Genomic DNA, 22,717 nt, shown 5'->3' with positions numbered 1-22,717 from the left:
ATCTTCCAAAAGCCCTCCTTTTTTTCCTAATCCATTCTCGTATATCCCCTGACATCCAAGGTTCCCTGTGGTTTTTGGAACCACCCTTGACCTTTACGGGAACATGTTGCCATTGTATGATCTCAATCTCCCTTCTGAAAGCCTCCCATTGCTCTGATGCGGATTTTCCTACAAGTAGCTGATCCCAGTCCATTTTGGCCAGATCCTGCCTTATCCTATTAAAATCGGCCTTCCCCCAATTTAGAACCTTTATTTCCGGCCCATCCCTGTCCTTTTCCATGACCACCTTAAATCTTACCATATTATGGTCACTATCACCAAAGTGCTCACCTACTAGCACTTTTTCCACTTGGCCGGCCACATTCCCTAGAATTAGGTCCAGTACCGCCCCCTCTCTTGTAGGACTTTCTACATGCTGGCTCAAAAAGCTCTCCTGGATGCACTTTAAGAATTCTACACCCTCTGAGCCTTTCACACTCTGACTATCCCAGTTAATATTGGGGAAGTTGAAATCCCCCATTATTATTACCCTATTATTTACACATTTCTCTGAGATTTGCCTACATATCTGTTCCTCTATCTCCCCCTGACTGTTTGGAGGCCTATAGTACACTCCCAGCGAAGTCCGGAAATATCGCAACCTGGGCTCGGGCGTTTCCGGACTTTGGACATCAGAAACACGTTCCGAAGTCCGGAAAAACCTGAAAACTGGCTCGGCCTCGGTCCCAAGGTTGCCGGATTCGGGACGCTCAACCTGTATCGAGATATCCAGCTGTATTTTGAACACTTCAATGTTTTTGCCTCTGTTATCTTGCTTGGTAAATTATTCCAAACACTGATCACTAAGCAAAGTTGTTTCTGATATATATCCGTTTTAAATTTACTTTGCAGTAACTTCCAATTATGTCCTCTGGATTACTTTGAAGTATTAATTCTTTACCTGATTAATCCATACCATTTAATAATATTCTACACACATTGACCTGGTCCCCACATAATTACCATGGCCTCAAAAATCAGCGGACAGCAATCTTGGCGGTTACGCGAGGATCACGCCCACTGATACCCTCCAGGGTGGTTGCCTCGTCCCCCCACTCAAGAGCCTATTTACCATCCCCACAGCCTCCTGTGTAAGAGGGCTGATCCAGATTTTCCCTGGACTGGACTGGACTGAACGCTACTCCCAGCCCAGTAGGGCCCACTTGTACCTATCTGGAGGTGTGTACACCTTATCACTCTCAGCCTACCAGCCTCCACTCCTACGCTGGGTCGTGCCTGAGCCGATGAAGTGAGAACTCCTGGCGCATAGAATCCCTGCCCCCAGCTCCACCCCATACCACCCCAACATCGCCGGTCTTCTAAAGCACCTTTTACAAGGCCAATTGGAAAATCAGGGATTGGTGAAAACCTGACAAAACCGTCTAGGGACATTTTACTACGTTAAAGGCGCTATATAAATACAAGTTGTTGTTGTATTAGTACAGAGGCGGAAGTCGGCTGTCTTGGTGATGGAGAGAATATCTACGTGTAATACTTTAAATTTACCACCATTGCTCCATTGAGTATCTTTCAGCAGTATGTACCAATCAATTTATTTTTGTTTGTACCACATTCATTTGCAACTTCCCTTTTGAAAATAACATTTTTATTCTATGTCTTAGTGGCGCCGATTGCTGGATAACTGGTATAGTACATCAGTTTGGCTCTTGCCTCTGAATCAAGAAGGTTGAGAGTTTAAGTCCAGCACTGGGACTTAAGTGTGTAAAACAGGTTAAAACTGTACTGCAGTGCTGACTTCCAGAAGTGTTGTCCTTCAGATGAGTTGCGGCACTGTTCTCCTGGTGCCTCTGCCTCACCCAACAGTACCAGAAACAGATTAAATGGTTATTTATCCAAGCACTGTTTGTGGGATTTTACTGTGTGCAAATTGGCTGCTGCATTTGACAAGTTACTTCACTTCAAAGTAATTAATTATACATGAAGCACTTTGGGACATTTCTGAAATGTGATTTAGCATTATATAAATGCAAGTTCATCTTTCGTTCACTAATCCTTAGAGCTTTTCATTAGTTCCTAAAGCTTCTACTACTTCCATTCTTCTACACAACCAAAACAAATTAATTTGTCATTTGTCTCACTTGCTGCCTATTGTTTTTCCCTACAAAATACTTCAGAAATAATTAATTGACTATGAATCACTTTGGGACATCCTGAGGACTTGAAAGGTATTATATAAATGCAAGTTCTTATGTCTATTATGGATGCTATTCTGGTCACTTGTAAGAACTTGTTCTAAATGAGTATTAACCCTACTAGGGTCCTTGACAGTTTGGCCGGATGTTTCCCGTAAAAAATGGTGGGTTTGAAACATGGGGCAGTTAAATTGTTAGAAATGGGATTCCCGACTTGATCCAACCCACCCACTTCCCGTTCTGCCGGAGGCGGGATGGGGGGCGGCGACCAACCTGCTCCCAGGGGGCTTTACCGCAATTTAAATATTATAATGAGGCTGGAAGAAAATAAAATCTCAGTAGCTAAATCCGTTTTAACATATCTTTTGCCATCTTCCAATGGAAGTGGTTCCATAACATGTCAACCCATCAATACTGCAGGATTCAGCAATTAAACATGGACAAGGTTTGTAAATTTGCAGTTACTGCAAAGTCACATTCACAACTTTGTTCTTTTGGCTGATGAGCTTCTTTAAAGGTCTGTACAGGGTAGCAATGCCAAAAGCACATTGTTAGCTTGTAAAGGCAGCTAGAATCAAAACAGTACGCTCACTGACAAGTGCCAGTGCTGGCTGTCGTTTACCTTTGGTGTCAACAGCACTGATGTTCAGTCATTTACACTGTGAGTTGCCTCTAGTGGCAAGCACTTGCTATTGGAGGCAATCCCACAAATTAAGATGGGATTAATAGGCGACAGAAGCTTTGCTCTTGTAGTTTAAGGGGGAGATGCAGTTTTAACTTCATGTATATTATCCGCTCATGATCTAGATCTTGCAGTATTTATAATAAAGCATTTAGGAGTTTCTTCTCCAAAATTTTAATGTTTTATAAACGCAGCAGCAAATTTTCCTAGCTGAACTTGCAGTGGAAAGTTTGTCAGTGATCTACTTCAGCTTTAGCTGGTTAAGCTCAAGCAGTACCCTAGCTCACTTTAAGCGTTGGTTCTGCCAACCTGCAGCTAAACTCTAAAGACTTGGGGAAATGGGATGTTTCACTTTTGGGGCGAGAGTGTGCACTTCATATTGCTACAGAAACTCTACATATGGGTTTAGACTTCTCACTAGCTTAAATTGAAGGCTCTTAATGGTGATGTGTTTCAACAGCTGACTAAAAAAAATCCAAAGAATATAATTGTTTAAAAAAGGAACGTAAGCTTGAGTTATGTATTAAATAAAAAAGCCAAGAGATCAGAGGTGTTCACAGCCAGGGAAAGTATTAAATCGCTGATGAAATTGCATGGGAATAATGCAAATGTGGTTAAGACCACATAAAAAGGAATACTAGCTAATTCATTACCTCCAAAAAAACTGTCCGTTATATAGATTGCTAACCAATATTCAGTCTACCCACAAAACACTCATTATGTAAAGTACTTACGCATTTCTGCAAACAACTGTCTTCTTTCTGCCATGGTATTTTCTGTCCTTCCACGTTCTTCAATCATTCTAAAGGACATAAAACAAAACAAATGAGGAATCAGTCATCACTTTCCATTCCCAGATACGTCTTTTCAGAATGTAATATGGCTTTCTTCTTAAATAGCATATTTTATACCCTACTTAGGCTATAACAGAGAAAAATTCCACACCCAAAACATTTATTGATTTTTGAAATCCAAACATCTCCAAGAAAATGTGTTAATCCTTACAGACTATTTGACATACAGACAATACAGTGACACAGCTGGTTGGTACATCAACAGGCTGCTTCATCAAGTGGCCGGATGTGGGCTTGCAACTGTGGTATCCCACAAATTGATTTCACGATCATCAGTGGGAGCTACCAAGTGAAACAAGATACTTCTTCAAAGAGAAGAAAAAGGAAAAAGAAAAAAGAAAAATTAAAATGAGTAAATAAATCATTACAAGTCACTCTATCCAACTCTTATGCACCTCTGGTGTACAACAGTAATGAAGGCAGAGCCCATTTGAGGTAAAATATTCACTTGGGGGAGTGACAAAGATCTAAAAGAATAAGATCACAAGATAATTATGGATGAAGAAGCACATTAGCCCATGTTAGTTCATCCATCCAGAGAGATCCTAATGTCCCCTCCCCCATTGTAGCATCTAATTATTTCTTAAATGATTTGGCCTCCACTATTCCATCTTGAAGTTTATTCCACACGTTGAGCACTTTTAATCTCCAGCACCAAGTCCTGAGACACCCCGACTCTGACATAATTCCTCTAACTAGAACCCGGTTTCCGATTCTTCACCCAGTTTTGTATCCATTTCCAGGGTTTACCCTGAAACCGCAGCCCCCCAGCCCAACTCCACAGCTTTGAATTTAATTAATGACCTCGTGTGTGGAACTATATCGAAAGCCTTTTGCAAGCTGAGGAAAACAATGTCATTGGGTTCACATCAGATCACTTAGGTTGTTACTTCCTCAGAGAAGTAAAGTAGCTTGGTCAGGTAGTATCTTCCCTTTTCTAACTTGACTTGTAATGATTTATTTACTCATTTTAATTCTTCTTTCTTCCTTTTTCGTAATCTACGCTGATTGCTGTTATCTAGGTCATTTTTGTATCAGTTTACTCTTGATAATCAATTACATAATTTAACAAATGGAATGGAAGAAAGACTAATGGCTTTGCAGTTGCCCGGGTCTATTTTGTCACCCGTTTTGAATATGGGAACCACATTAGCCTTTTTCGAATCTTCTGATACCTCCCCAATGTACAGTGACTCCCCCGTAATGATTGTCAGTGCCTCACAAACCTCTCCCCAATCTCTCTCAGCATTCTGGGAGGATATGCTCCAATAGGGAGTTTGGTCACCTTATCCTCCTTTTATCTTCTCACTGAACTCGCTCCCTCACACACTCTACATGATGAAGTGGTGCTGCTTTGAGCTGCTACTCATCTGGCTCTGCTAACCCTTGCCACTAACTGCTAACCCTTGTCCTCTCTCCTCTTTCCAGGCCCATTACAAGTAATAGAGCCAGCTGCAGCAGAGGAAGAGGATAACAGACTTCCTGAAGACATACTTGCAAAATACTGCGGATGCTGGAAATCTGAAATAACAACAGAAATTGCTGGAAATACTCAGCAGGCCAGGCAGCATCCGTGGAGAGAGAAACAGAGTTAACGTTTCAGGTCTGGGACCCTTCATCAGAACTGGAAAAAGCTGGCGATGTAACAGATATTAAGCAGGTGCAGAGACGGGGGGGGGGGGGGTGTTAGGAGGGGAGGAAGGAGTAGAAAGAACATCCTGTACTTTTGTAAGAGGCAGGAAAGATAAAATGTTGCAAATGGGAATGGCAAAAATCATACTGCATGAAAAATGGGGGCAGGGATAATTATCTGAAATTGTTGAACTCAATGTTGAGTCCGGCAGGCTGTAAAGTGCCCAATCGAAAGATGAGGTGCTGTTCCTCGAGCTTACGTTGAGCTTTGTTGGAACAATGCAATAGCCCAAGGACAGAGAGATCACCCCCAATAGCCCTGCTCCTTCACCTGGCACCTTCCTGTGCAAGCGCAGGAGATGTAACACCTGCCCTTTTACCTCCTCCCTTCTCACTGTCCAGGGCCCCAAACACCCCTTCCAGGTGAAACAGTGATTTACTTGTACTTCTTGCAATCTAGTATACTGTATTCGCTGCTCACGATGTGGTCTCCTCTACATTGGGGAGACCAAACGCAGATTGAGCGACTGCTTTGCGGAACACCTCCGTTCAGTCCGTACGGGTGACCCTGAGCTTCCGGTCGCCTGTCACTTTAATTCACCGCTTCACTCCCACTCTGATCTCTCTGTCCTTGGGCTATTGCATTGTTCTAATGAAGCTCAACGTAAGCTCGAGGAACAGTACCTCATCTTTCGATTGGGCACTTTGCAGCCTGCCGGACTCAACATTGAGTTCAACAATTTCAGATAATTATCCCTGCCCCCATTTTTCATGCAGTATGATTTTTGCCATTCCCATTTGCAACATTTTATCTTTCCTGCCTCTTACAAAAGTACAGGATGTACTTTCTATTCCTTCCTCCCCTCCTAACACCCGCGCCCCCCCCCCCCCCCCGTCTCTGCACCTGCTTAATATCTGTTACATCTCCAGCTTTTTCCAGTTCTGATGAAGGGTCCCAGACCTGAAACGTTAACTCTGTTTCTCTCTCCATGGATGCTGCCTGGCCTGCTGAGTATTTCCAGCATTTTCTGTTATTATTCCTGAAGACATACAGTCACTCGACCTTACTGTTGCAGGTACCAGCTCAGAAACTGGCACCCCATGTAGTTTAGAGGGTCAGTTGGAGGAGTCGGCACTGGGAGATTCACCGAGCACAAGTGCGCAGGAGCAGTAGGATGACCCAAGAACCAGCTGCAAAGTGTACAGATATTGAATTCACGGAATCAGCCTACAGAAGGCTAACAGCTGTGCGTCACTATGGTCACAGTGCATTGGACTGTCTGCTCACGAGCCTGCGCACAATGTCGGACAATGTGCAGGGATCTACCTCCAACTTATGTGGGATCATCACGAAGGACATGGAAACAATGCAGTCAAACGTGGAGTGTGAGGTCACCTCTATGCACAGTGCATGGGACCCATGTGAGTGGCAGTGGTGCCATGAGAGAGTCACATGCTGTCCTCTCTCAGGAGGACAGCACACCTACTCCCCCACCAGTCCCTCAATCAGTGCCTGTGTTGGTGCCAGACTGCTCCAGCCACCACAATCTGCAGCTGGGCCCTCTAAGTCCTTCAGTGGATAATCAGCGGCCTTCCACCTTCCATGTTGTAGCCACTGGAGTAGTACCTTCGAAGAACACCAGATTAGGTAAAAGAGCACTTAAGACAGGCACTAAGGGTTTGCAGAAGAGTGACCTTTAGTTTTCAACTTATTTGTTCCCAATTTTAAAATGAATAGTTGTTTCTTGGAAATAACAACAGAAAATGCTGGAAAAACTCAGCAGGCCAGGCAACATCCGTGGAGAGAAATAGAGTCAACGTTTCGGGTGAACCCTTTGTCAAGACTAAAGAAGCACAGGAAATGAAATAGAGTAAGAGGCCAGGCTGGGAGAGAACAAAAGAGAAGTGAAGAGACATTAAGAGGTATTCAAAACGAGACAAGATGGTGATAGGACTAGTGGAGACAAAAGACGGCTCTAGATTAGGTTTTAAATGCGCTGGCAGAATGGGAGACAGCTGCCATGTGGGAGAGAGAAAAAAAAAGGGGGGGGGGGGGGGGGAGGCCAAAACAAAGGTGTGGATAAAAAATATAAGTAAAAATGTAATAGGGGCAGAGGTTATGATCTGAAATTGTTCAACTCGATATCGAGTCCGGAAGGCTGTAAAGTGCCTAATCGGAAGATGAGATGCTGTTCCTCGAGTTTACGGTGACCTTCCGTGGAACAATGCAAGAGACCGAGGATGGTGAGGTCCAAGTGGGAATGGGGCGGTGAATTAAAATGACAGATGCCGGAAGCTCAGGGTCAACCTTACAGACTGAACAGAGGTGTTCCGCAAAGTGGTCACCCAATCTGCATTTTGGTCTCCCCAATGTAGAGGAGACCACATCGTGAGCAGCGAATACAGTATACTAGATTGCAAGAAGTACAAGTAAATCGCTGTTTCACCTGGAAGGGGTGTTTGGGGCCCTGGACAGTGGGAAGGGGGGGAGGTATAAGGGCAGGTGTTACTTCTGCTGCGCTTGCGCGGGAAGGTGCCAGGCGAAGGGGAAGGGGTGCTGGGGGTGATAGAGGAGTGGACTAGGGTGCCTCGGAGGGAACGGTCCCTACGGAATGCTGAAAGGGGAGGGGCGGGGAAGATGCGTTTGGTGGTGGGATCACTTTGGAGGCGACGGAAATGGCGGAGGATGATCCGTTGAATGTGGAGGCTGGTGGGGTGAAAGGTGAGGACAAAGGGAACCCTATCGTGGTTCCGATGGGGAGGGGCAGGGGTGAGGGCAGAAGTGTGGGAGGTAGAACGGACACGGTCGAGGGCCGTCTCAACCACGGTAGAGGCTAATCCTCGGTTGAGGAAAAAGGAAGACATGTCAGAAGCACTGGTGTGGAAGGTGGCATCGTCGGAGCAGATGCGGCGGAGACGGAGAAACATAGAGAATGGAATAGAGTCCTTATAGGAGGCAAGGTGGGAGGAAGTGTAGTCCAGTTAGCTGTGGGAGTCAGTGGGCTTGTTGTGAATGTTGGTCAATAACCTATCCCCAGAGATGGAGACAGAGAAGTCGCGGAAGGGAAGGGAAGAGTCAGAGATGGACCATGTGAAGGTGAGGGAAGGGTGGAAATTGGAGGCAAAGTGAATGAAATTGTCTAGTTCAGGGCGAGAGCAGGAAACTGCACCGATACAGTCATCAATGTATCAGAAAAAGAGGTGAGGGAGGAGACCCGAGTAGGACTGGAACAAAGAGTGTTCCACATATCCCACAAAAAGGCAGGCATAGCTAGGACCCATGCGGGTACCCATAGTAACACCTTTGATTTGGAGGAAATGAGTGGAGTCAAAGGAGAAGTTGTTCAATGTGAGAACAAGTTCAGCCAGGCGGAGGAGGGTAGTGGTGGATGGGGACTGGTCGGGCCTCTGTTCAAGGAAGAAGCGGAGTGCCCTCAAGCCATCCTGGTGGGGGATGGAGGTGTAGAAACATAGAAGGTAGGAGCAGGAGTAGGCCATTCGACCCCTCGAGCCTGCTCCGCCATTCAATAAGATCATGGCTGATCATCCAAATTCAGTACCCTGTTCCTGCCTTCTCTCCATATCCCTTGATCCCTTTAGCCATAAGAAATATATCCAACTCCTTCTTGAATATATTTAATGAATTGGCCTCTACTGCCTTCTTTGGCAGAGAATTCCACAGGTTCACCACTCTCTGGGTGAAGAAATTCCTCATCTCTGTCCTAAATGGCTTACCCCTTATCCTGAGACTGTGACCCCTGGTTCTGGACTCCCCGACCATCAGGCACATCCTTCCAGCATCTAGTCTGTCTAGTCCTGTTAGAATTTTATAAGTTTCGATGAGATCCCCTCTCATTCTTCTAAACTCCAGCGAGTATAAGCCCAATCGACCCAATCTCTCCTCATACGTCATTCCTGCCATCCCAGGTATCAGCCTGGTGAATCTTCGCTGCACTCCTTCCATGGCAAGAACATCCTTCCTCAGATAAGGCGACCAAAACTGCACACAATACACAAGATGTGGTCTCACAAAGGCCCTGTACAACTGCAGCAAGATATCCTTGTTCCTGTACTCAAACCCTCTCGCTACGAAGGCCAACATACCATTTGCCTTCTTAACCGCCTGCTGCACCTGCATGCTTACTTTCAGCGACTGGTGCACAAGGACGCCCAGGTCTCGTTGCACTTCCCCTTCTCCCAATCTATTGCCATTCAGATAATAATCTGCCTTCTTGTTTTTGACACCAAAGCGGATAACCTCGCATTTATCCACATGATATTGCATCTGCCATGCTTCTGCCCAATCACCCAACCTGTCCAAATCATACTGGAGTTTCTCGGCATCCTCCTCACAGCATACACGCCCACCCAGCTTTGTGTCGTCTGCAAACTTGGAGATATTACATCTAGTTACCTCGTCCAGATCATTAATATATATTGTGAATAGCTGGGGTCCAAGGACCGATCCCTGCGGTACCCCACCAGTCACTGCCTGCCACTCGGAAAATGACCCGTTTATTCCAACTCTTTGCTTTCTGTCTGCGAACCAGTTCTCTATCCAAGTCAATACCTTGCCCCCAATCCCATGTGCCTTAATTTTACACGCTAATCTCTTATGCGGGACCTTATCAAAAGCCTTTTGAAAATCCAAATACACCACATCCACTGGCTCTCCCTTATCTGTTTTACCAGTTACATCTTCAAAAAATTCCAGTAGATTAGTCAAGCACGATTTACCTTTTGTAAAGCCATGTTGACTTTGTCCGATCCGGTCACTTTTTTCCAAGTGCTCTGCTATTACATCCTTTATAATGGACTCTAGCATTTTCCCCACTACCGATGTCAGGCTTACCGGTCTGTAATTCCCCATTTTCTCTCTACCACCCTTTTTGAACACTGGGGTAACATTAGCTACCCGCCAATCCATGGGTACTGTTCCAGAGTCTATCGAATTTTGGAAGATGACCAGCAATGCATCTACTATTTCTAGGGCCACTTCCTTAAGTACCCTAGGATGTAGATTATCAGGCCCTGGGGATTTATTGGCCCTCAATCCCATCAACTTCCCCAACACCATTTCCCTACAAATACTGATTTCTATCAGTTCCTCCCTTTCATTAGACCCTATGTTCCCAACATCTTTGGGAGGTTACTGTGTCCTCCTTTGTGAAGACAGAACCAAAGTATGTATTTAATTGGTCAGCCATTTCTTTGTTCCCCATTATAAATTCCCCTAATTCTGACTGCAAGGGACCTACGCTTGACTTCACCAATCTTTTTCTCTTCACATATCTATAAAAGCTTTTACAGTCAGTTTTTATGTTCCCTGCAAGCTTACTCTCAACTCTATTTTCCCCCTTTTAATTAATCCCTTTGTCCTCCTTTGTTGGATCCTAAACTGCTCCCAATCCTCAGGTTTATTGCTTTTTCTGGCCAATTTATATGCCCTCTCCTTGGATCTTATGTTATCCCTAATTTCCCTTGTTAGCCACGGTTGAGTCACCTTTTTTGTTTTATTTTTATGCCAAACTGGGATGAACAAATTCTGTAGTTCATCCATGCGATCTTTGAATGTTTGCCATTGCCCATCCACCGTCAACCCTTTGAGTGACATTCCCCAATCAATCCTACCCAACTCACACCTCATACCATCGTAGTCTCCTTTATTTAAATTCAGGACCCTAGTCTCTGAGTTAACTATTTCACTCTCCATCTTAATGAAGAATTCTATCATATTATGATCGCTCCGACCCAACGGGCCTCGCACAACAAGATTGCTAATTAATCCTTTCTCATTACTTAATACCCAGTCTAAGATGGCCTGATCGCTAGTTGGTTCCTCGACATACTGGTCCAGGTAACCATCCGTATACACTCCAGGAATTCCTCCTCCACAGTATTGTTACTAATTTGGTTAGCCCAATCTATATGTAGATTAAAGTCACCCATGATAACTGCTGTGCCCTTATTGCATGCTTCTCTAATTTCCCGTTTAATGCCATCCCCGACCTCCGCATTACTGTTTGGAGGTCTATATACCACTCCCACTAACATTTTCTGCCCCTTGGTATTTCTCAGTTCTATCCATACAGATTCCACATCATCAGAGATAATATCCTTCCTTTCAATTGTGTTAATCCCCTCTTTAACCAGCAATGCTACCCCACGTCCTTTTCCTTTCTGCCTATATTTCCTGAATATTGAAGGATTGTACGACCATGGTGAAAAGGAAGTGGTTGGGGCCAGGAACTGGAAACTGTTAAAGTGGCGGATGGCGTCCGAAGAGTCGCAGGTGTAGGTGGGAAGAGACTGGACAAGGGGAGAAAAGATAGAGTCGAGATAGGAAGAGATACGTTCCGTGGGGCAAGAACAGGCTGAAACGATGGGTCTACCAGGGCAGTCCTGTTTGTGGATCTTGGGAAGGAGGTAGAAGCGGGCTGTGCGGGGTTGGGGAACTATGAGGTTGGTGGCCACAGGGGGAAGATCTCCAGAGGAGATGAGGTCAGTGACAGTCTTAGAAACTGTTTGTTGGTGTGCAGTGGTGTTTTTTTAAATTTGTTTATGGGATATGGGTGTCACTGGCAAGTCCAGCATTTATTGCCCTTCCCGAATTGCCCTCAAGAAGGTGGTGGTGAGCCGCCTTCTTCAATCGCTGCAGTCCATGCGGTGAAGGTACTCCCACAATGCTGTTAGGTAGGAAGTTCCAGGATTTTGACCCAGCGACAATGAAGGTTTGCCGAAATACTTCTAAGTCAGGATGGTGTATGACTTGGAGGGGAACTTGGAGGTGGTGGTGTTCCCATGCGCTTGCTGCTCTTGTCCTTCTAGGTGGTAGATGTCGCGAGTTTGGGAGGTGCTGCCAAAGAAGCTTTGGTGAGTTGTTGCAGTGCATTTTGTAGATGGTACACACTGCAGCCACGGTATGCCGGTGTTGGAGGGAGTGAATGTTTAAGGTGGTGGACGGGGTGCCAATCAAGCGGGCTGCTTTGTCCTGGATGGTGTTGAGCTTCTTGTGTGTTGTTGGAGCTGCACTCATCCAGGCAAGTGAAGAGTATTCCATCACACTCCTTACTTGTGCCTTGTAGATGGTGGAAAGGCTTTGGGGAGTAGTGTCTGATTGACCAAGCCTAATGAAGAGATAACAAAACCATGCTGGTGTTGAAGTTGAAGGAATTCTCTGGAGCGTATAAGGACTGTGTCTGATGGTAGGAGAAACTGCTAATGCAGTGAGCGTGGGTGGGTAGTGAGGGTTGATTCAACCAACACGCCCTTGATGATTTGGTGTTGTAAAACTCTGGCAGCTGGCAGGATTGGTGGCCCATGCTCTTCCTCGGTATCCTGCTGTTTCTCCTGCACCAATTCTTTCTTCCCAGGTGGCTCTAGGGGTTTCCCCCTTTGCAGGGCACAGTAATGGAGCATGCAGGAAACTACAACAAATCTGGACATTCTCTCAGGCCTTTATTGCAGGACGCCTCCAGACCAATCTAAGCAGCAGAACCTCTCATTCAGGATGCCAAGGTTTGCTCAATCAGAGTTCTGGGAGAGACATGGCTCCTCTCCATCTGTGGTTGGGTTCCCAACAGGTATCATGTGCCACGTGCTCAGACGAATATCCCTTGACCCAAAGCAGCAGCCTGACACCCAATGGTCTGGGTGGAAGAGAGGGGGGTTTGAGGAGTGCCGCAAGATATAGGTATCATGACAACTGCCAGGAAACTGGGCATACATACATGATGCATTGCCTGTTGTCACACACCAGCTGAACATCGAGTGAGTGCAAACCCTTCCTGTTCATGTATACTTCAGATTCTTGACATAGAGCAAACAAGGCTGTCTGTGCAGTCAGTTATGCCCTGCACCTGGGGGAAGCTTACTATCCATGGTAAAACTCAAAGCAGTTTGTTGTTTTCTTAAAGAGGAAAACAAAACCTTTGTCTACTCAGCCCACGGTACATAGTAGAAACAGTTGAGCAGACCTTTATTTTTACATAGAAACATAGAAGATAGGAGCAGGAGGAGGCCATTCGGCCCCTCGAGCCTGCTCCGCCATTCAATGCGATCATGGCTGATCATCCAAATTCAGTACCCGGTCCCTGCTTTCTCCCCATATCCCTTTAGCCTTAAGAAATATATCCAACTCCTTCTTGAATATATTTAATGAATTGGCCTCCACTGCCTTCTGTGGTAGAGAATTCCACAGGTTCACCAATCGACCCAATCTCTCCTCATACGTCATTCCTGCCATCCCAGGTATCAGCCTGGTGAATCTTCACTGCACTCCTTCCATGGCAAGAACATCCTTCCTCAGATAAGGTGACCAAAACTGCACACAATACACAAGATGTACAACTGCAGCAAGACATCCTTGTTCCTGTACTCAAACCCTCTCGCTATGAAGGCCAACATACCATTTGCCTTCTTAACCGCCTGCTGCACCTGCATGCTTACCTTCAGCGACTGGTGCACAAGGACGCCCAGGTCTCGTGGCACTTCCCCTTCTCCCAACCTCTTGCCATTCAGATAATAATCTGCCTTCTTGTTTTTGACACCAAAGTGGATAACCTCGCATTTATACACGTTATATTGCATCTGCCCAATCACCCAACCTGTCCAAATCATACTGGAGTTTTTCGGCATCCTCCTCACAGCACACATGCCCAGCCAGCTTTGTGTCGTCTGCAAACTTGTAGATATTACATCTACTTCCCTCGTCCAGATCATTAATATATATTGTGAATAGCTGGGGTCCAAGGACCGATCCCTGCGGTACCCCACTAGTCACTGCCTGCCACTCGGAAAAAGAGCTGTTTATTCCAACTCTTTGCTTTCTGTCTGCCAACCAGTTCTCTATCCAAGTCAATACCTTGCCCCCAATCCCATGTGCCTTAACTTTACACGCTAATCTCTTATGCACTTTGCCCTCTCTGTAATACCGCTCTCACTATACAGATAGCCCTACAAAAATTACAGAGAGGTGCAAGAACTATAGGGGGGGAAATTCAGTATCGCCCCGTTTGGGGCGCCATTATTGGCTGTGCGCAAAGTTTAGTGGCTGGCGCTAATTATCACCTCCAACGGCAAACTTCGCTTTTATCGCCCATGGAGGTGATTGGAGCGCTAAATCAGGCGCGTCACACTTGTCTTAAGGCGCAAAGGCCGAGCAGCGAGGCGCTACCTCAGAGCACTGGCGAAGCAAGGTAGGGTGAATGAAAATGAACCTGCAAAGTACTGCTCAGTACCCAAAACCCCTTCACACATTGTTGAATCTCTCCAGAAGTCTCTCTCTCTCCCTCTCTCAAATGTAAGAAGTCACACAACACCAGGTTATAGTCCAACAGTTTTATTTGAAATCACAAGCTTTCGGAGTGCTGCTCCTTCATCAGGTGAAGTGGAGAGATGCCTATAGACACAGATTATATAGTCAGAGAATAATGCCAGATGATTACAGGTAATCTTTCTAACTGCCATTTATCACACCTCGGCAGAGAGATAATCACAGCAATCAAAGGTGTGAATGGTGTCCAAACAGGTCAGTCAGGAAAACATTACATCAAAGTCCAGTCCCAGTCCAACATCGGCATCTCCACACCATGTCTCCCTCTCTCAGAATGCATGGTGCAAAAATGTCACCAACAAAGAGAGGCAGGAAGTGGTCACCTTTAAATAGTGCTCCCCCAGTCCCTTTCTGACTGCAAAACGCTCCCCTCAACCTATCGTTGCTAGCGGCAGGTGGTAAGGCAGGGGGCGCCACTCAATATCTTGTCCCGGGCGCTACTGGGGCGTTGCGCACTCGACTGCCATCACGATCTGCCGGCGCAGGAGATCGTGGTGGTAGTGTTTAGCGCCACCGCAAAATGTCTCGTTAATATTGCGAGCGGCGCAAGTATCGCCACGCCCAGGCACTAGTTGCTTTGCACCCCATTAGCGTCCTCTTAAGGCGCTAACGGGAGGCACAAACAACTGAATTTTTCCCCCATAGATTAGTAATAATGGGGGACTTCAACTATCCTAATATAGACTGGGATCATAATAGTGTTAAGGGCAGAGAAGGAGAAGAACTTCTGAAGTGTGTTCAGGAGAACTATCTTGATCAGGTTGTTTCCAGCCTGATGAGAGAGGAGGCATTGCTGGATCTGGTTCTGGGGAATGAGGTAGGTCAAGTGGAGCAAGTGTCAGCAGGTGAACATTTAGGGAACAGTGATCATAGTATCATAAGGTTTAGATTAGCTATGGAAAAGGGCAGGGAGCAATCTAGAGTAAAAATGTTTAACTGGGGGAAGGCCAATTTCAGTGGGATGAGAATGGATCTGGCCCGGGTAAACTGGAATCAAAGATTGGCAGGCAAAACTGTAATGGAACAATGGGCTGCCTTTAAAGAGGAAATAGTTCAGGTACAGTTGAGGTACATTCCCACTAGGGGGAAAGGCATGGCAACTAAAGTCAGGGCTCCCTGGATGATGAAAGAGATAGAGAATATATAATGAAGCAGAAAAAGAGCGCGTATGAGAGATGTCAGGTTGCAAATACATCTGAGAATCAGGCTATATATAGAAAGGTCAGAGGAGGAGTGAAAAAGAAAATAAGAGGAGCAAAGAGAGGGTATGAGAATAGAATGGCAGTCAACATAAAAGATAATCCAAAAGTATTCTATAGGCATTTAAATAGTAAAAGAGTAGTAAGAGGAGGGGTGGGGCCGATTAGGGACCAGAAAGGAGACCTATGAATGGAGGCAGAGGGTATGGCTGAGGTACTAAACGAGTACTTTGCATCTGTCTTCACCAAGGAAGAGGATGCTGCCATAGACATAGTAATGGAGGAGGTAGTGGAGATACCTGATAGGATAAAAATTGATAAAGCGGTATTAGAAAGGCTGGCTGTAGTTAATGTAGATAAGTCACCAGGAGCGGATCGGATGCATCCTAGGATGTTGAGGGAATTGAGGGAGGTACTGGCCATAATATTCCAATCCTCCTTAGATACGGGGGTGGTGCCAGAGGACTGGAGAATTGCAAATGTTACACCATTGTTCATGTGATGAAATATATTCCATTCATCACTGCCTGTTTTCTGTGTCTTGTAACTGCCTGCTTTCTGTGTCTTTTCCCTTCCCCCAGTCCTCATGTATTATGTATTGGAATGTGCTGGAACTGGTTGTGTGCAGGGCTCCGCCCATACCTGGCTCCTTTGTAATCTAACTTCAGTCGGGCATCAGCCTCCTGAAGGTAGACATCTCTCTATTTTACGTGTTATGTTCTGAGTTAATAAAAGCCTTACTTTTGTTCTGCTAACTTCGAGTCTCGGAATAATTGAGGCACATCAATTTTATAAACTCAATTTTCAACACTATGGATCAACTCCTGAAGCCCGAACGTTTGGATTTGGATCAACATGCTCCGGACACATCAGCACGCTTCGGACACTGGTTTGACTGTATGGAATTCTTCCTGGACAATTCCGCAGCCGTCAAAGACGCTACGGACACTGCGAAGATGAGACTCGGAATGCTACGGAATTGGGTAAGCCACCGGGTTTACCCCCTCATCCAAGACGCTGATACGTACCTGGCCGCCTGCAACACCTTAAAGGCGCATTACCAGCAGCCTACGAATGAGGTGTATGCTAGGCATCTACTCGCTACTCGCGCACAGCGACCTGGGGAATCGGTGGAGGAGTTCCTGAGCATCCTGAAAAAGCTTGGCAAGGACTGTAAGTGCCGAGATGTAAAAGCCGCAGTGTACACCGACGAGCTTGTTCGCGATGCCTTTATCACAGGCCTCAGCTCCACTCACATCCGGCAAAGACTGCTGGAAAAAACGGAGTTGGACCTGAAACAGGCTGCGGACACCGCTCGGTCCCTGGAGATGGCCCAGAGAAACTCGGACGCCTACTCTTCAGCCCGCGCCGCCCACGCCGCCACGTGTGCGCCGAGGGCGCCGCCATCTTGGAAGGCATCTTCCCCGCCCGGCAGCCCAACACCGGCGGGGCCCAGCTCTCCCCCCAGAAGCCCTACGACAGCCGCGATGCATCAAGGACCCAACTGCTACTTCTGCGGGCAGCCAAAGCACACCAGAAACCTGTGCCCGGCGAAAGGCACCACCTGCTTTAAGTGCGGTAAGAAGGGGCACTTCGGGAAGGTGTGCAGAGGGAACCCCGCCGGAAAACCAACCGCCGGAAAACCCGCCACCGCCGCGTGTGCGCCGTGGGAGCAGCCATCTTGGACGCCATCTTGCCCGACCTCGTGGGGTCTGCCATCTTATGAGCAGACAGCGTGGACGCCATCTTGTCTCGATCAGGACCCTACAGTGGCATCGGTCACAGTGGACCAGACCAGGCCGCATCCGCTATCCAAATCAATGGTGGACATCGAGGTAAATGGGTGCCGGGTTAAATGCTTAATTGACAGTGGAAGCACGGAGAGTTTTATCCACCCTGAACTGGCACAACAACTCTCCCTAAAGGTGGTCCCTGCTCAGGGTACCATCTCTATGGCCGATAAAACCCAGACATCGACCATTCTGGGTTACTGCACGGTACAATTGTGCGTTAACGGAACTGTGTATGATAATTTTAAAGGATTAATCATGAAGAATCTATGTGCGAGCGTGATCTTGGGTTTGGATTTCCAGTGCAACCACCAAAGCATCACGCTCAAGTACGGTGGGTCCCAGCCGCCCCTCACAGTGTGCGGTCTGGCTACCCTGAAGGTAAAGCCGCCTTCGCTATTCGCGAACCTTACCCCTAACTGCCGGCCAATAGCGACCAAAAGCAGGAGGTACAGCTGGGAGGACAGGCGGTTTATCGCGACCGAGGTAGACAGGCTCCTGAAAGAGCGCATTATTGAACACAGCAACAGCCCGTGGCGCGCCCAAGTGGTAGTGGTAAGGGGTAGCGAGAAGAAACGGATGGTGATCGACTATAGTCAAACGATCAACAGGTACACCCTACTAGACGCCTACCCGCTACCCCGCATATCAGAAATGGTGAACCAAATCGCCCAATACCGGGTGTTCTCCACCATCGACCTCAAGTCAGCGTACCACCAGCTCCCTATCAGACCAGAGGACCGCCCGTACACCGCCTTCGAGGCGAACGGACGCCTCTACCAATTCCTCAGAGTCCCCTTTGGGGTGACGAATGGGGTCTCGGTCTTTCAGAGGGAGATGGATCGCATGGTCGATGACCACCACTTGCAGGCAACCTTCCCCTACCTCGACAACGTCACCATCTGCGGTCACAACCAGCAGGATCACGACTCGAACCTCGAGAGGTTCCTGAAAACCGCACAAAAACTCAACCTCACCTATAACGAGGACAAGTGCGTTTTCAACACCACGCGCCTCTGCATACTGGGCAGCGTGGTGGAGAATGGGGAAATCGGACCAGACCCCGACCGATTGCGCCCCCTACGGGAGCTGCCCCTGCCCAACACTCCCAAAGCCCTGAAAAGGTGCCTGGGGTTATTTTCTTACTATTCCCAATGGGTCCCCAACTACTCCGACAAAGCCCGCCCCCTCTTGAAAGCATCCTCTTTTCCGCTCTCTGCTGAGGCCCACGCCGCCTTCAAAAGCATTAAGCAGGATATTGAGCGGGCCACGCTACAGGCAGTGGACGAGAACACTCCATTTCAAGTGGAAAGTGATGCGTCCGACTTCGCCTTGGCGGCCACCCTCAACCAGGCGGGGCGGCCCGTAGCTTTCTTCTCGAGGACCCTCGAAGGCCCCGAGATCAGACACTCCTCCGTGGAAAAGGAGGCCCAAGCCATCGTGGAGGCAGTGTGCCACTGGCGCCACTACCTAGCCGGCAAACGCTTCACCCTACTTACCGACCAGCGATCGGTAGCGTTTATGTTCAACAATAAACAGAGGGGGAAGATTAAAAATGATAAGATTCTTAGGTGGCGGATCGAGCTCTCCACTTTCGAGTACGACATCATTTACCGGCCAGGGGCCCTTAACGAATCCCCTGACGCCCTCTCACGAGGGATGTGTGCCAGCGCCACCGAGGATCGGCTACAGACCCTCCACAACGACCTCTGCCACCCAGGGGTCACGCGGCTGTTCCACTTTATGAAGTCCCGTAACTTACCCTACTCGATTGAGGAAGTTCGGTCTCTGACCAGGAACTGCCGCACTTGCGCTGAGTGCAAGCCTCGGTTCTACCGCCCAGATAGAGCCCACTTAATCAAAGCTACACGGCCCTTCGAGCGGCTCAGCTTAGATTTCAAGGGCCCCCTCCCGTCCGTCGACCGCAATGTTTACTTCCTGAACATTGTGGACGAATACTCCCGTTTCCCATTCGCCTTCCCCTGCCCAGACATGACCAGCGCCACGGTCATTAAATGCCTCAACAGCCTGTTCTGCCTGTTCGGTATGCCGAGCTATATCCACACGGATAGGGGGGCGTCCTTCATGAGTGAAGAGCTACGCCAGTACATGCTGTCCAAGGGGATCGCCACGAGCCGTATCACCAGCTACAACCCCCGGGGTAACGGCCAGGTGGAGCGAGAGAACGGGACAGTGTGGAAAGCAGTCACTCTAGCTCTAAGGACCAAGGGCCTCCCTATCTCCCGCTGGCAGGAAGTCCTCTCGGATGTGCTCCATTCGATACGGTCGCTATTGTGTACGGCCACTAATGCCACGCCTCATGAACGAATGTTTGCCTTTCCTCGGAAATCCACCTCAGGCGTATCCATGCCGTCATGGCTCTCCACCCCAGGTCCGGTACTCGTGCGAAGGCATGTGAGGGGCCACAAGACGGACCCTCTCGTGGAGCCAGTACACCTACTCCACGCCAACCCCCAATACGCATATGTCCGGCACGCCGACGGAAGGGAGGACACCGTGTCCATAAAAGACGTCGCCCCAGCCGGCATCGACAACAACCACGGCAATAGCAGCGACGACGATCACAGCAACCCTTACCCACCCACTATTCTTTCATCACCCCCGGAAGAACATCGACCAACGGCACCCCCACCAACTACCCCTTCAACAACCCCGGCGGCACCCCCGGCAGAGACCCAGGAGGCTACCGGGGACACCCAGCCGACACCCGCGGCACCACAACAGCCACGTCGGTCGCAGAGGACTATCAAACCCCCGAACAGACTAAATCTATAGAAGGGGTGAATGTGATGAAATATATTCCATTCATCACTGCCTGTTTTCTGTGTCTTGTAACTGCCTGCTTTCTGTGTCTTTTCCCTTCCCCCAGTCCTCATGTATTATGTATTGGAATGTGCTGGAACTGGTTGTGTGCAGGGCTCCGCCCATACCTGGCTCCTTTGTAATCTAACTTCAGTCGGGCATCAGCCTCCTGAAGGTAGACATCTCTCTATTTTACGTGTTATGTTCTGAGTTAATAAAAGCCTTACTTTTGTTCTGCTAACTTCGAGTCTCGGAATAATTGAGGCACATCAGTTCAAAAATGGGTGTAAAGATAAACCCAGCAACTACAGGCCAATCAGTTTGACCTTGGTAGTGGGGAAGCTTTTAGAAGCAGTAATCATGGACAAAATTAACAGTAATACAATAGCAAAATACTGCGGATGCTGGAAATCTGAAATAACAACAGAAAATGCTGGAAACACTCAGCAGGCCAGGCAGCATCCGTGGCAGAGAAACAGAGTTAACGCTTCAGGTCTGGGACCCTTCATCAGAACTGTTCTGATGAAGGGTCCCAGACCTGAAACGTTAACTCTGTTTCTCTCTCCACAGATGCTGCCTGGCCTGAGTGTTTCTCGCATTTTCTGTTGTTATTACAAAATTAACAGTCACTTGGACAAGTGTGGATTAATTAAGAAAAGCCAGCATGGATTTGTTAAAGGCAAATCGTGTTTAACTAACTTGATCGAGTCCTTTGATGAGGTAACAAAGAGGGTTGATAAGGGTAATGCAGTTGACGTAGTGTACACGGACTTCCAAAAGGCATTCGACAAAGTGCCACATAACAGGCTTGCCAGCAAAGTTGAAGCCCATGGAATAAAAGGAACAGTAGCAACATGTATACGGAATTGGCTAAGTGATAGGAAACAGAGTAGTGGTGAATGGTTGTTTTTGAGACTGGAGGAAGGTATACAGTGGTGTTTCCCAGGGGTCGGTACTAGGACTACTGATTTTCTTGATATATGTTAATGACTTGGACGTGGGTGAACAGGGCACAATTTCAAAATTTGCAGATGACACAAACTTGGAAGTATAGTGAACAGTGAGGAGGCTGGTGAAATGGGCGGACACGTGGCAGATGAGTGGCACATAAAAGTGTGAAGTGATACATTTTGGTAGAAAGAATGAGGAGAGGACATATAAACTAAATGGTACAATCCTGAAGCGGGTGCACGAACAGAGAGACCTGGAGGTATGTATGCACAAATCGTTGAAGGTGGCAGGGCAGGTTGAGAAAGCAATTAAAATGGCTTACGGGATCCTGGGCTGCATGAATAGCGGTATAGAATACAAAAGTGTGGAAATTATGATGAACCTGTGTAAAACACTGGTTCAGCCCCAACTGGAGTGCTGTGTCCAATTCTGGGCACCACACTTTAGGAAGGATGTGAAGGCCTTAGAGAGGGTGCAGAAAGTTTTCTGAGAATGATTCCAGGAATGAGGGTCTTCAGTTACGTTGATAGACTGGAGAAGCTCGGGTTGTTCTCCTTGGAGCAGAGAAGATTGAAATGAGATTTGATAGAGGTTTTCAAAATCATGAGGGGTCTGGACAGAGTAGATAGAGGGAAACTGTTCCCATTGGCCGAAGAGTCGAGAACCAGAGGACACAAATTTAAGGTGATTGGCAAAAGAACTAAAGGCGACATAAGAAAAAACTTTTTTACGCAGCAAGTGGTTATGATCTGGAATGCACTGCCTGAAAGGGTGGTGGAGGCAGATTCAATCATGGCTTTCAAAAGGGAGTTGGATAATTATCTGAAGGAAAGAAATTTGCCGGGCAACGGGGAAAGGGCGGAGGAATGGGACGAGCTGAAGTGCTCTTGCAGAGAGCCAGCACGGGCTCGACGGGCCAAATGGCCTTCTTCCGTATTGTAACCAGTCTATGATTCTATGATACTGAATCTGGCATAATTTTATCCAAATTCCACATTAATCTGACTGTTCATTTTCACTTTTCAATGTAAATCTACAAAAAGTACATTTAACAACTAGAACATTTTAAGATTCAAAAGCACATTCCACATCCAGAACTTTCTGTATCCAGTAGTGTTTGTTTTGAGAAGCGATATGAGCACCATGCAAAGTATTTACAGAGTGTTCTTCTTTGTATTATTTTTGTGCCAACATTCCATTAAGTTGGCGAGAGGCTGATGTTTTACTAATGTACCCTGGTTGTTAAGCTACGAGACTGCA

At 47.2% G+C, this 22,717-nt stretch overlaps 1 protein-coding gene across 14 annotated transcripts in view; it reads right to left on the bottom strand.

The window, feature by feature from the left end:
* The window catches only part of dtna (dystrobrevin, alpha), a 364,320-nt gene that overhangs the window by 293,838 nt on the left and 47,765 nt on the right, over window positions 1-22,717 (bottom strand). For all 14 annotated transcript variants that reach the window (XR_015079004.1, XR_015079005.1, XM_085992861.1 and 11 more), the window contains exon 2: window positions 3,609-3,676. Coding sequence is in view for 12 of the 14 variants with exons in the window: in XM_085992861.1 (XP_085848987.1) it covers window positions 3,609-3,676 (68 nt within the window). In the remaining 2 variants the exon portion in view is untranslated. The remainder of the gene's footprint in view (window positions 1-3,608; window positions 3,677-22,717) is intronic.

Source organism: Somniosus microcephalus, chromosome 7 (genome assembly GCF_052327205.1).
Source record: "Somniosus microcephalus isolate GS21.2 chromosome 7, FLI_Smic_1.0, whole genome shotgun sequence".
Classification (NCBI taxonomy): domain Eukaryota; kingdom Metazoa; phylum Chordata; class Chondrichthyes; order Squaliformes; family Somniosidae; genus Somniosus; species Somniosus microcephalus.
The sequence above is the reverse complement of the archived record's forward strand: the minus strand, read 5'-3'. Positions and strand labels throughout refer to the sequence as shown.